Source organism: Schistocerca gregaria, chromosome X (genome assembly GCF_023897955.1).
Source record: "Schistocerca gregaria isolate iqSchGreg1 chromosome X, iqSchGreg1.2, whole genome shotgun sequence".
Taxonomy (NCBI): domain Eukaryota; kingdom Metazoa; phylum Arthropoda; class Insecta; order Orthoptera; family Acrididae; genus Schistocerca; species Schistocerca gregaria.
This window is the reverse complement of record NC_064931.1, coordinates 36887397-36902104: the sequence shown is the minus strand read 5'-3', so window position 1 is coordinate 36902104 and position 14708 is coordinate 36887397. Positions and strand designations below refer to the sequence as shown.

Below are 14708 nucleotides of genomic sequence, written 5' to 3'. Positions count from 1 at the left end.
ACATACAGCGAAGGTGAGACGGAGGGCCCAACAGTTGCTGCTAGACCGTTAAGGGCCACTAAAAATAGAGAGACACTCAATACAGAGCCCTGTGGGACTCCATTCTCCTGGGTACGGATGGAACTATGGGAGGAACCAACTTGGACATGGAAAGCACAAAGCGACAGGAAGCTCTGGATAAAAAATCTGGAGTGATCCTCGGAGACCCCACTCTAGCTTCTCCAGCTTAGAAGAGGGGACAGACGTCCCCGATGGTTTGGGGAGGGGAGGGGGTAGCTTCCGAAATAGATGGTGCAGGAGCAACATGGAGGGAAGTGCCCCCCACCATTAAGGGGGCAGGTGTAGTCTTCCAGCTCTGAGAGGTGACCTGGGTTGGCGGAGCTAATGGTGCTAGAACTGTTCTAGCGGCAGTGTAAGATGATGTCATACGCACAGGATGCAGGTGTTCAAGCTTTCTCTTAGCCTCGGTGTAGGTCAGTCAGTCCAGGGTCTTGTACTCCATGATTTTCCTTTCTTTCTGGAGAATCCTGCTCTCCGCACATATGGGAGGCGGGGCACATGAAGTATTGGGATGTGATGGACGTCCACAGTCACAACATATGATGCTGGAAGTATAGCGGGAATACATATGCCAGAACTGCCAGCACTTTAAACACCTCATCAGGGGAGGGATATATGGCTTAACATCACACCGTTATACCACCACCTTGACCTTCTCAAGGAATGTATCACCCACAAACGCCAAGATGAAGGCACCGATGGCTACCTGATTATCCTTTGGACCCCTATGTACGTGCCGGATGAAATGAACACCTTGTCACTCTAAGCTGGCACAAAGCTTGTCGTCAGACTGCAAAAGAAGACCCCTGTGAAATATACTCTGGACCATATTTAAGCTCTTACGTGGCGTGATTGTTACAGGAAAATCCCCCAGCTTGTCACAAGCGAGTAACTCACGTGACTGGGCAGAGGATGCTGTTTTGATCAAGACTCAACCAGATCTCATTTTGGACAAGCCCTCCACCTCCCCGAACTTGTCCTCTAAATGCTCAACAAAAAACTGAGGCTTCATTGTCATGAGAGATTCCCCATCAGCTCTCGAACATACAAGGTACCGAGGTGAATAAGATCAACTGCCATCCTTAGCCTGACGTTCCTCCCATGGTGTGGCCAGGGAGGGGAACCATTTGGGATTGTACTTACGTGCGTTGAATTGAGCTCGTGATCACTTAGAGACTGCTGGTGTTTCACCACCAGCAAGAGATGATGGACTATACTTCATGGTGTGTCATCCGCCCTAATGCCACCGACTCCGACCAGGGGCCCTCCCCGCAGGTGCCACCCATCTGCAGCAAAGGCCACCTGGCAGGTTGGCCATTGCCGGGAGTCCCGATGCCCCAGGAGGATGGGCATCTACCCCTTGGCATACATGGGGAGTTAACGGCGCAGGCATCAGTAGAGCCATCCCTGTGGGGTCAGGGAGCTACAATTAACAGGGTACATGGCGGCCCCACCACAACAGACTGGCTACCGTGCTGGATATCAGGTGCAAAGAAGTCCATGGTCATCGTCGATGTAGAAATCGACATTGTGTAGTGCATGGTGGAAAACACTCCGAGGAAGGTGTCCTTGCCCATGAGATGGAGAATGAGCAGGGCTGCAATGTGACGACGAGATAGTGGGCTAAAGACCTCAATGCACGATGCAGCTTGTAAGGCGCCCTTCCCCAACTGGCTTGCTCTTCAGGAAAATTTTGAAGAATGGAGTTCAAACCCTACCATCACATAAAGGCTGAAACATGTGAAACTCCTTTTAGTTGCCTCGTAAGACAGGCAGGAATACCTCGGGCCTATTTTAACCCTCGGAAACACATGGGGAGCACCCTCCTATACTAACCTGTTTACGGGCCATCTAAAGGTAACCTTTCCACCTTTCCGGAAACTTATACAGGATTATTGATGATACTTCCTTGATCTGGACTCAAGACCAAGACATACTATTGTCATTCCTCCACAGCTTCAACACCTTGTCTCTCATTCACTTCATCTAGCTCTTCTCAGCGCCATGTGCCACCTTCCTGAATGTTTATTTCCACTTCTCTGATAACTCGATCTATACTTCTGTTTCTATCAGGCCCACTAACCATCAACAATACCTCCATTTTGACAACTATCACCCCTTCCACACCACAACATCACTCCCATGGATAGCACATTTCCAGTGACCACAATTTCCTTTGCCCTATATGATAAATACATCATCTAAACGGCAGACAAATTTCCTGCACCACATTTTCACACATTCCTATTCCTCCCATCGCCCCCAAAAACCAGCTACAAAGTAGCAGCCCCTCATTTCCAATATCATCTGAACCACATCAGGGGTTCAACTATTATTCATCGTGCCAAGAAATGAGAAATATTCTACCCACTCCCAATCTCTTGCCACATGAGTCATATTCATGTGGAAGACCCAAATGCAACACATATCTGATACACGCAACCAGTACTTCCTACTCCATGCCCAACACAGGATTATCCTAACCCGTCAGTGGTAAGAGCAACCGTGAAAGCAACCATTTCATATACCAAATCTTCTGCAATTTCTGCACAGCATTTTATGTGGGCATGACCACCAACCAGCTGCCCACCCAAAAGTATGGCCACTGCCAAAGTGTGGCCAACAACAGAACTGGCTATTCAAAAGCGGAACATATTGCTGAGCACAAGACACTTGATTTCAATGGCTGCTTCACAATCCATGCCATCTGAATCCTTCTGCCCACCACCAGCTTCTCTGAACTATACAGATGGGTTTTATCCTTATAACACTTGCTTTGTTCCCATAATCCTCCTGGCCTCAATCTCACCATCACACATCCGCCTCCACCCTGCCACAGGCCCCTAACTTTACTCATCCTACAGCCATATCATCATCCCCAGTCTCCCATTTCTATGTTACGTTGCCCCTTCTCAATTCACTCTTTCATGTCATCGCCATAATGCACTGCTTGAATTCAGTGGTGCCTGTGCCCTTGTTGCATTCCCATTTCATGCACCTACTACCTTTCACCCAGCCATCAGCCACCCATCCCCAATGCTCATTTCCACTCCCTGCCACCTTTCTCCTCACGCCCCAGTCCAGCTGTAGAACTGCATTCCCGGCACAGTGTATTGTGCGCGCGCGCGCGCCCACACGCCCACACGCCCACACACACACACACACACACACACACACACACACACACACACACACACACACACATTGTTTGCAGAAATTATAGGGACATGCCTAAATTTTGTTGATCTGTATGTATCCTTAAAGTAATAGCATTTTGTCTATGTTTTACATTATGTTATTAGACACCGTAATTATGGGTTTTCAATTAAAATTCCACTGGTCTAGCTCTAATACATTTGGAGATGGAATGTTGTTCCATTTTGTAAACAAGGCTAAAAATTCCTATTTTTGTGACTAATATGTTTTCTTTCTTCACAAATGCTAGAACTACTGCAACAAAATTTTTACTTAATTTTGCTGTAATAAAACAACAGTAAAAATTCCATATCTCTGGGATTAACCATTTCAGGGAAGGAAAACATTTTAGTCAAAAACACAGGGGCTCTTTAGACCTGATTACAATACAGAAAAACAAATATGCAAAAGTGTTAGAGATAGAGCATTGAAATTTTAATTGAAAACCCATAATTCAGTCGCCTAATAACATCATGTCTTAAAACTTTCTGCAAGTATAGTATAAAGAGAACTCTATTTCCTCATATGTGAAAGGGCAAATGTAATACTGGGTTAAAACTGTTACAAAAAATAACTTGGAGTAATGAAATGATTCTTATCAATTAATATACAGTAAACAGAATTTTCTTTGTTATAGATGCTATTCAGCTCCTTATCGGAGCAATCAGTGTGCCTGACTGCCACGTGGAGAACTGGGCTTTGTTCCCAGTAGTGCCACAAATTTTTCCTTGGTGAGAAAACTGGAATCTTGTGCACTCAGACTCTTGGCACCAATTCATGAGCTGCTTGAATAAGATTTTCCCAACTCCAAAATATGGAAAGCTTACACTAACAATGAGAAAGGTGAGCTGACTGCATGAGACTCTGTATAGCATCCAAATGATCCCATAAAGCAAAAGATGATACAGTGGCCAAGCAGGGGCACATGCTTGTCAGCCTGCTCTTTACAGGAAATGTGATGGTGAGATACGAAACCATTAAAAAAATATTCAGACATTCAGGAGGAGAGCGTCAAATGTTTATTTTTTTTAAATGGCACTATCTTGGGGTGGGGGGGGTGGGGGGGGGGGAGGTAGGGGGACTAGAAGTAATAGTTCAGACAAAGATATAAAAAGTGTCTAGTCCATGTGAGATGGGCCAAGGCATTGATTGCTCTTAGGTACAAAACTATCTTCGAAAAAAGGTAAGAAGAAAGGGGCCCAGCATTATCTTTGATAGTGTCTTTACACTCATCTTCTCTTTGCTTACCATGCGAGTTTGAAAGAGAAAATTTAGTGTAATGAAAACAGTCGTGTGAACACATATAAAATCAAAGTTTGTTACAGGTGGAAATATGTACAGTAGATTAGGAGTGCAAAAGTTTGGGACAATGTTTCATAAACATAACTGAAGTGGTAAGAAATATTTTTCTAACAAAATTAAAATTAAATTTTTGGTTGTAAAAGACACTTTGATTAACAACATACATGAGTAAGTACTTGAGCACAGGCAAGATAACTAATTTTAAGTGTCTACGATGGTTAAAAATAACCTCACAATTTGGAAAACTGCAATATCAGACAAGGGAAAAACGTGTCACTCTCAATAATGTAGTCATTTCAGTACCTTTGGTGTCATTCTTGGCCGACACTTTGACATGTTCTTTCATCCCCTGCAAGTTTACTCCAAGACCACATCCTTTCTTCCATCCCATCTTCTCCAACATTCGTTGACCAAATTTATTATTATCTATAAAAGAAAAATACAATCATATAATTTACAAACAATATCTGTTGAGGATGTGCAATAGTCACACAAAGGGTACACTGTTTGTTGTGGTAAGAATGGAAGAATCAGATGCAAACCACTGCACACAAATAACTTAGTGTGTTGTTTATAGCAAACAAATTGTCACACAATCTCGTGTAGGAAACCTTAAGATAAAACTAAACAGAACTGCTCCACAAAAATTGTATCAACCATTTTTACAATTTGCAAAATATAATGTTCCACTGACTTCTCCAATTTTATTTTGGCAAAATACTTATAATACCCTTGCTGGGCCTGCAGCCAGCTCATATAATCATCTCGACATGATATTTCAGCAATCCATCTGACTGCCATAGGTGAGAACACTGGTTGCTAAACCTCACCAGAATGAGTGCCTATCATAAATAACAACCCTTTTATACACCGTTGACAACCAACAGAGCATGTGCAAAAGGCTGTCACGACTACCCCCAACACAAAATTAAAGTACAGTACCCCAGTTATGTAAGGTGACAAGAACAATAAGTCACTACAAAATATGTAGGTCAATACATTGTGCCAGCTGAGTCAGAGACAATTATTTTTTAATATCAGACAAAACAGGAGTCCATGTTTCACTTACAGGATTTCCCTTCTCCCTATTTATAATATTATCTGCTAGTCTAATTTCAATTAATTCCCTTGTAACACAGTCCCAATAGCAAGATGCTGGATCAACTTTCTGTGTCTCATCATACAACATTCTGTACTCCTCAATTAGAAAGCACTTTGCCACCGCAGATCTCTCAAGTTGGAGTAAGCAGATGTGGCGATGTTGCTCAACTTATTTGTTGTAAATATTGCAGATTGTCTGGTCGACATATATTTTTCCTTAATGCCAAGCGATTTTGTAAACAACAGACTTCCTCAGTCCTAGATTATCTCTAACTGAGCCACGGTACCTCCGATCTCAGCTGTCAGATGAAACATACTTATGTTGTGCACCAAAACCGACATATAAATGTGCAAAGTAGAATGGTATATTGCAATCTCCAGCACACTTGCTACAAAAGAGTCAAGTAAACAACACGATCCAAGCTACCACTCACAATAAATAAACAACATGTTAGAAGATGCAGATGATATACGAACAAAAGCATCACAGACAAAAATTATCTGATCTCACACTTTAGAGAATACATTGATATTTGGCACTGTAAATTAGACCTGAGGAACATACCATCAGGTACTATTCTATTGTGGAACATCATTGTCTATCTGTTAGTCTGTTAAACAGTTTCCAGTGGTGAGAAATCCAAACCACTGAAAAGTGCTGCTAACTGAAATGTGACCCTCTCTCCCTATACCTCACATCATTAACTTCAGTTAACAGCTAAAATAAACCCAAAGCACACACTTAGCATGCACAAATACTGTCATAATAAGAACAAAAGCTAAACACACACATTTTAAAAATGCAATCATCAACTGAAAAATGTCATCATACAGAAAACCTAAAATAAATAAATAAAATACAATAAAAACTTCCAATACATGTGCTAAACAATGCAAAAAAAAAACAAGTACAATATCTTCCCCACCTACTTCCCTACAAACAAAAATGCCTCCCTTGCCCACCTACCAAAAGCCCCTTCCAGTATCCAATACCCCTCTTCCTACCTCAAACAGCAATAAAACTAAAATCAAATGGCAATTCTTCAATTTCAACAACAACCCAAAGTCCCACTATGTGATACAAACGTAATTTATTCAGAGCACACTTTCTAACAAAAAGAAAACTAATTAATAAAGTCATCTTGTTGGTTGGTTGATTTGGGGGAGGGGACCAAACAGCAAGTTCATCAGTCCCATCAGATTAGGGAATGATGGGGAAGGAAGTCGGTCGTGCCCTTTCAAAGGAACCGTCCTGGGATTTGCCTGGAGTGATTTAGGGAAATAATGGAAAACCTAAATAAGGATAGCTGGACGCGGGTTTGAACCGTCATCCTCCCGAATGCGAGTCCAGTGCACTAGCCCCTGCACCACCTCACTCGGCAGTCGTCTTGTTCACTTAAAACCGTATAGCAGGTCAAGTAAACTATACTGTTGATCAGCAGTCCAGAAGTTTTCAAACAATATTCCACACAGTATGGACATACACACAGTGCCCTCATGACATTATCACATGAATCCGTCGCTATTGTGCGACTGAGCCACCTCCATCATTTTAATTTCCTTCTCACAATGGTGATACATAACAGTTTTCCATAACACAATAGTTTTGTAGATAACTTATCATACTAGTCACATCGACCATCACCATGTCAGATCCACAGCACGCCATTCCATACAACTACTTCACTGACGAAGAAACTCAACATTAGAGAGTGCCACCTGCTACAAAACACCAACTCGTACACTAAATTTCAAATAAACCACTCATTAGAGATCAGAAACGGAGAAAAGATGAGTAAAATGTTGAAAGTTTCATACATTAGAAATCAAGACACTGCTGTTACATCAGTGCTTTTCTGTCCTCCTTCCTTACCACTGTCATTCTCTATGTATGATGAGTCTGAGAACAATGGTGCCGCAGTTGCTTCCTACTCGTCAACTAGTTCCCTCTTACTGAAGTGTGCAGCTGTATGAGGCAAGCTGTGACTTGGAAGTTGAGAGCATTATCTTTCTGTTGTACCGCAGGATGAAAATGACTGACACTCAGGATCAGATGGCCGCTAGCGATACTGAGTTTTATGAGACTGTCGAGGTTGTAAGGTGAAACATTTCTGACACAGTGCACACAGTTGGAAATGTGCTCTATAAGAGAAAGAGTGATGTCTGAAAGAAGTTCATTGCTTCAGTCCACACTTCATAGGCAAAACATAGAAAGTTCGTACAATGCAAACAAAATTTAAAATTCTTGTTTATTTTGCTTTCACCGCGAGAAAATGTGTTCCACCAAACGAAAACTGGGCACAGAGCAACATCATGCCCTGCCACCTAAAAATGCACTATTTGTGATTCAGAGGCACCCTCGTACTGCGAAGATCTTACATAATTCAGTATGGTTCAATAATCAGTCGTAAAGGTAAACCACGCAATCATACCTGTATGAAACAATGCAAGTCGTGGAGTTGATGTGAACGCTACACTAAATCATCCAAATATGGCTACTAATTGAGTAATTTCCACAGCAGACACTATTAAAAAGGTGCTGGTACCACAAGTTGCTGCTGCTATTATTGTTAAAAGAACTTCTTTCCATGATAAGCAGATGGATGACACATGTGAAACATAATACATTACATTGATTATACGCACTATCAGTGCAAAGTGGCATATGGATGACAGAGTATTATTTACTGCTCCATAGCCCATGAGGAGAAAACAGCAGCTAACCTTATACTGTAGTTTGTTTGCCATTTTGATTCCTTGTAAATTCCTAGGTGTTTAAGAAAATTGAGCTCCTTTCATAACAGATTAGGATTCTAATCTGAACAGTTCGCGGGTATCCGACCAGGTAGCGTCATAATTTCGCCACAATATTTCGGCAGACATACATGCTGCCATCTTCAGGTGGATCCTGACGAATTCTGTGCCGTTCCTCTCAGCGCCCTCTATATACTAGCCGTTACCCCCCTCCACCATTCCTGAGGTGCCGCGACCACAAGCGCCATACCGAATTATGCCAGGCCATTAAATCAGCCGTGGCTGACCATAGTATAAAGAATGGCCATACTATGGACTATGAATAAACAAAAATACTCTGTCAATCCTCCTGCTTCTGGGACTGCGTTACTAAAGAGGCCATTGAAATCCAACTACAGGACGATCTAATTAATGAAGACTTAGTCAGGCTTGGAACCCTGCACTCAACCTGGAGAGAAAGATGCAGTCCCATAGATCAAGGACCGCCCCCGACGGTGGCAGCAGGGAGACTGCAGACCCCAGTTCAGACTGAGGTGCCGCTTCCCCCACCACCTCCAGTAGCTACCGTGCTGGCCATGCCGAAGACACCAGGAGAGGAACGGTGGAGGGGGTAATGGCTAGTATATATAGGGCGCTGAGAGGAACAGCACAGCATTCATCAGGATCCACCTTAAGATGTTAGCATGTACGTCTGCTGAAATATTGTGAAGAAATTATGATGCTACCCAGTCAGATACCCGAGAACTGTTCAAATTGGAAATACGCCGGGAAAACATCAGATCGCAGATTAGGATTCTAATATACATCAATTGGCCAGAATACTCTGCAAACTAGGGGTCTGACAGTTTATAGGTAGGTTTGTGAAGGTATGTGGCTTCAGAGGTCTACGCACAGGTCATGAAATTCATGTAAATAGTGGACTGCTAATTTGCATACACAGTGATGGCACCCGATAGCTATCCAGGTGGGTTCCATAGGATTTACATCAGGTGAATTCGGTCACCGAAACATCAATGTAAGCTCACTATAAAGCTCCTCAAACCACTATAACACAGTTCTGGCACCGAGACGTGGACAATCAAACTGCTCAAAGACGACATTGTTGTCGGGGAAGACATCATACATTAAGGGATGCAGGTGGTTCTCAGCTGTCACTGTGTCTTTGATTACTGCAACAGGTCCTATCCAGTGCAGGACAATGTCTCCAACAGCATAATACTGCTCCCACCACATTTGTCTGCGGCAAGCTCCCTTTCACCTCGATGACAGCATGCGTGGAGACGACCATCGACCTAGTGTAGCAAAAACATAATTCAGCTGATGAGCTGAAATGTTTCCATTGATCAACGGTTGAATCCCAATGGTCCCATGCCTACTGCAATTATAATTGACGATATTATTGGGTCAACAAGTCAACATGTATTGGTGGTCTGCTGTAGATCTCCATGTTCAACAATGTACAATGAACGGTGTGCTCTGAAACACTTCTGCACGCAACAGCACTGTACTCTTTTGGCAGCTACTTTACAGAGCAGAGTCATTCCATGTCAAATCAACACACCTATTTTACCTCACCCTCTTAGATTTTGCTGAAAGTTGGTATACTTGTAGTGGGCACTGAGACTAAGAAAAATACCAAATTTCAATTTTTTGTCTCAAACCATTCCTGAAATATGGCTATGTAAACTTTTCAAAAACTAGTAAAAAATGTGTGAACGGACTTTTTTTTTTAAAATTGTCCTAGGAGCTGCCCTAATTGAGCTAGAGAACTGGAAAAGGTGTCATTTTGCAAACTCTTTCCAGGGATGTACAACAAAACATAGCTTCTAATTAATAACCTTTTTCAAAATACTAATTAATATTTTGATTTAATTTTAATTTTTTTACAAAAAGTACATAATTGAAAATTTTCAAAATATTTCCATAACTACTTCATACTATTGTAAATTACATGGCAAAATATAAATCGGGGATGACAATGGGTTCATCGTTAAAAAAAATTATTCCGGACTCTTGTTTTTCACTAACGGCCCTAGTTTGATCAAATTGACCTTTAACAAACAGGAATTTCTTTAAAATATACTGAAAGGTAAGTAAAAAAAGTATTAAAAATATCAAAACATCACCTTATTAAACCAAAACTAATCAGCATATTTTATAATTATGTTGATTGCTTATTTTAATTTCACACAACTTCACTAACAGTATATTAACCGATATAACAAAAACAAGAAATTGAGCATTGAACTACAAACTGAAATAAAGTATGAATAAGTACAAGTATTTACATAATAGTTCTGGTCCATGATGTTTGAAATGGAACTATTAAGCAAATTAAATACATAATGCTTGTTTTTGAGTAACAGGTATCTGTACATAGCTAAATTTAACACAATAAGTACTAACAATAATTTTTAAACAACTTTCTATAAAATATACATTAGCACTAACCTGAGAAAAAAATTTAAGTTTTGAGTTGAAAGCAGTTTCCCAATAAATTGTCTTGGAACTTCACATATTACATTTTAATAAAGCTGACTGGGTTTGGTTTACATCACTTTCATTAAGAATGTACTTTCTCCCTATCAGAGTAAATTGATTCACTTTTGTGAGCACATCCACAACTGACACTCACAGGACATCTGCATGTGCAGGATAAGAGAATGACTTAGCTGGTCCACATGGATGAAGAAAAGTTATTTTCACTTCATCAAGTTCTTCGTTTCTTTTTTTCTTTCTTTCTAAAATGTACCCAAGCCACCAGTTTCTGCCATAGCCTGATACATCTTGTAACTTCAGTTTGTCTGGTGATGTAGTTACTTCCCTCTCCCAACTCTGCATATCACCTGAAAAGTATTTGACTATTAATTTTGATGTAGTGTTGGGAATGAAAGCGTGAAATTCCTGTGTTCCTTTGATTGTCAATGCCTCTTCAAGTCGGCTTTTTAAGAATATTTCTGAAGCAGCGTAGTCTTCTTGAGTGGAACATGCAAAATCAACATTTGTGATATTATCTACTGCCCACTCAAATAAATCTCGTGTGGTTTGGATCTGATTCTGGTATGGCCTTTGCAAACTTGCACGAGTTGCCAGTCTCTTTACTGAACCTCCTACTCCATCACAAGGCCCTTTCCCATGTGCTTTGGCTGAAAAGTGCCACTCCGCTTTTATGTTGAAGTCTTCCTCATGAAGGCAAAGGTTCAGGCAGTTTTTCTTATTTTTATACTGAGCGGCAGAACTGTCAGAATAATAGTATATCTTTTTTGGAGTCTTTTGAAATTTATTTGTTAGATATGAAATTAGCTTCTTTTGAAAGGTGTAAACTGCAGTTGTACTGTGCTCCAGGCAATCAGAAACTATGACAAAGCTCATATGCTCAATTTTATCTTCCAGTTTGTAATATATAACAAAAGATCCTGTAGAACTATACTATAATTTTCTGAAAAATCATATGACAACAAATTCAGATTCCATAAGGTTTTCTCTTGTGGAGTTAAGGAATGTTCGTTGTTGCTTGGCAATGAAGTCATGCCGAATCAAAGTCAACATCTTACTACAAAATAAATCTATGAATTCTTCAGAAGTTTTCTGAACACTTTCCAGATTACATCGGTCAACTGACATCCACTGTCGGAACTGAACTTGTTCAATTAAGTTTTCGTGAAAGGAGTCTTTTAAAATTTTAAGTATGACAATTTCTCCTGGGCATTATTCAGTTTCCCATGTTGCAATCAACAGATGATGGGTTGCAAAGCATTTTTGCAATGCACTGCCTATAATTATTTAAGCTGCTGTTTGTTACTGTATTTAGTTTGGCATTTTCTATCATTAATTTTATGTTTTGGTGAGTTGTGCACACCCAGACAGTGTGTGTGCCACTCCGGCCAGCTAATACACAATGTTTTGGTCTCAACTCAGCAAATTTAGAGAAACCTATTTTTATGTTAGGAAACTTGTCTTTAAAATGTTTGTAAGCTTCTTTAAGGTTACGCGAAATAAGTCTTTTTGATATTTTTGTTTTATTTCCACTTGTTTCTGTAATTGTCACACAATCTTTAATACCTGGCATTGCCCTGCTAACTTCATCATTTTCATAAAATGAATGTACATTCTTGACAGTTTCTGTTGGTAAACAATTCCCTGGTTTTGGGTTTGGACCTTCCATGAATCCTCTCTCTTTCAAAATTTTTTTGGACTGCCGAACAATGTAATGAGAAGCATTAAATTCCCTCATTATTTTCCTGACACGCCACTTTTCAGGTAAACTTGTAAGAATCATTAGTTTTTTGCTATACTTATAGAATTTTTAAAGTTTCTTTTAAGATTTCCAAGAATGGATCCATCAGTATCAGTATCTGATGAAGAAGTTTCAGGAGCAACAAAAAGTTTACATATCATTGAAGAGATTTTCTTCACTTCTGATTTGGCGTAATGCCTAGATGTTAGTTTTCTCTTGTCAATTGGGGACTCACCTAGTTCTTGAAGTGTTGTGTTAAATGTTTTAACAGCTACAGAAGTTGGAGTGAAGTCACAGTCTTGGTCTCGGATGATTATCTCTGATCCAGAAGATTCTTCTTCAACACTTTCATCACTTATGGGCTCTGGTGTATTTTTCAATTTGGTTACATCTTTCCTACATTTATCACAAATCTTGGCACCACTTGGTATTTGAGGAAATAATTTGGGCATCCATGTTGTGACATTTCTGAGTTTTTTTCTGTCTCTAATAAAATGATTTGGCTTCTTCAATGGATTACAACACTGCACCTTTTACTTGGTTCCATATTTATATAAAAACCACTTATAAACTGTCCTTCAATGTATAGATTTACTTGAAAATGAACTATTAAATATAATAGATACAGACTGGTCAACACAGAGGTAACAACTGATTTGCACTAAAACCACAGTGCACAATAATGCTGTAGGCACACAAAGCCTTAGAAGGTAACAATGCAGACTACATCATCTCAACAATGGCTCCAGTCTCTGAATTATTGTACAGACATCAAGCCCCATGTATACGGACCTCTACTGACGTACTACCTTAAAGGGCAGTTTGGTCAACTAGGGCCGTTAGTGAAAAACAAGAGCCCGGATTTTTTTTTTTTTTTTTTTTTTAACAATGAACCCATTATCACCTCACATTTATATTTTGCCATGCGATTTAAAACAGTATGAAGTAGTTACGGAAATATTTTGAAAAATTTCAATTATGTACTTTTTGTAAATAAAATTAAATCAAAATATTAATTACCATTTTGAAAAAGGTTATTAATTAGAAGCTATGTTTTTTGTCTATCACTGGAAAAAGCATGAAAAATGCTGCAAAATGACACCTTTCCCAGTTCTCTAGCTCAATTAGGGCAGTTCCCAGGGCAATTTTTAAAAAGTCCGATCACACATTTTTGGCCAGTTTTTGAAAAGTTTAGATGACCATATTTCAGGAATAGTTTGAGGTAAAAAATTGAAATTTGGTATTTTTCTTAGTTTCAGCACCCACTATAAGTATACCAACTTCCAGTAAAATCTAAAAGGGTGAGTTAAAATTTTTATTCAAAGTGTGTTGTTTGACATGGAATGACTCAGCAGACAAGCCTCAAAACCCCACATTCTGAAGAGTTATGGACACACAACAATTTATTGCCTAGTGGTAGTTTCACTGTCCTCCTATCCCTTTCACAGACACGAAGATCATCGGAGGGGCCGGCTGCTGAGGCCGAGTGGTTCTAGGCGCTTCAGTCCGGATACAAGTTCCTGCTACGGTTGCAGGTTCGAATCCTGCCTTGGGCATGGATGTGTGTGATGCCCTTAGGTTCGTTAGGTTTAAGTAGTTCTAAGTCTAAGGGACTGATGACTTCAGATGTTAAGTCCCATGGTGCTTAGAACCACTTGAACCATTGGAGGGAGAATAGCATATGAACATTCGACCAGCTTTGCCTTTTTCAAGATCCTCATTCACAGGGTCTGTTTTTGTTTTTAGGGCGCAAAAACAAGTAGGGTCATACACGCCTATGCCAGAACTGTAGAACACAAAGTAAGTTAAAAACGGCTACACATTAAGCCCAATCAACGAAAAGAATGACAGCTAAAGCAGAGACTTGCAGAAAGGCCCATAAAATATGCCATAAAGAAACAGAGGTCCTGAACTAAATGTTAAATATCCTTCGTCATATGACTAAGACCGATAAAAAGTAGAATGCTATCTACAGCCAATACATCGTTTGCTAAAACGACTGATACCTCAGATGGCAAACATAAATGAGAATGTACCTGGTTAAAAACAGGGTATTCCG

The 14708-nt window shown here is 40.2% G+C and overlaps 1 protein-coding gene across 1 annotated transcript in view; it reads right to left on the bottom strand.

Annotated features, from left to right (window-relative positions):
* The window catches only part of LOC126298659 (PIN2/TERF1-interacting telomerase inhibitor 1-like), an 89490-nt gene that overhangs the window by 58477 nt on the left and 16305 nt on the right, over positions 1-14708 (bottom strand). Inside the window, exon 2 of the mRNA XM_049990082.1 lies at positions 4861-4983. Coding sequence (XP_049846039.1) covers positions 4861-4983 — 123 coding nt within the window. The remainder of the gene's footprint in view (positions 1-4860; positions 4984-14708) is intronic.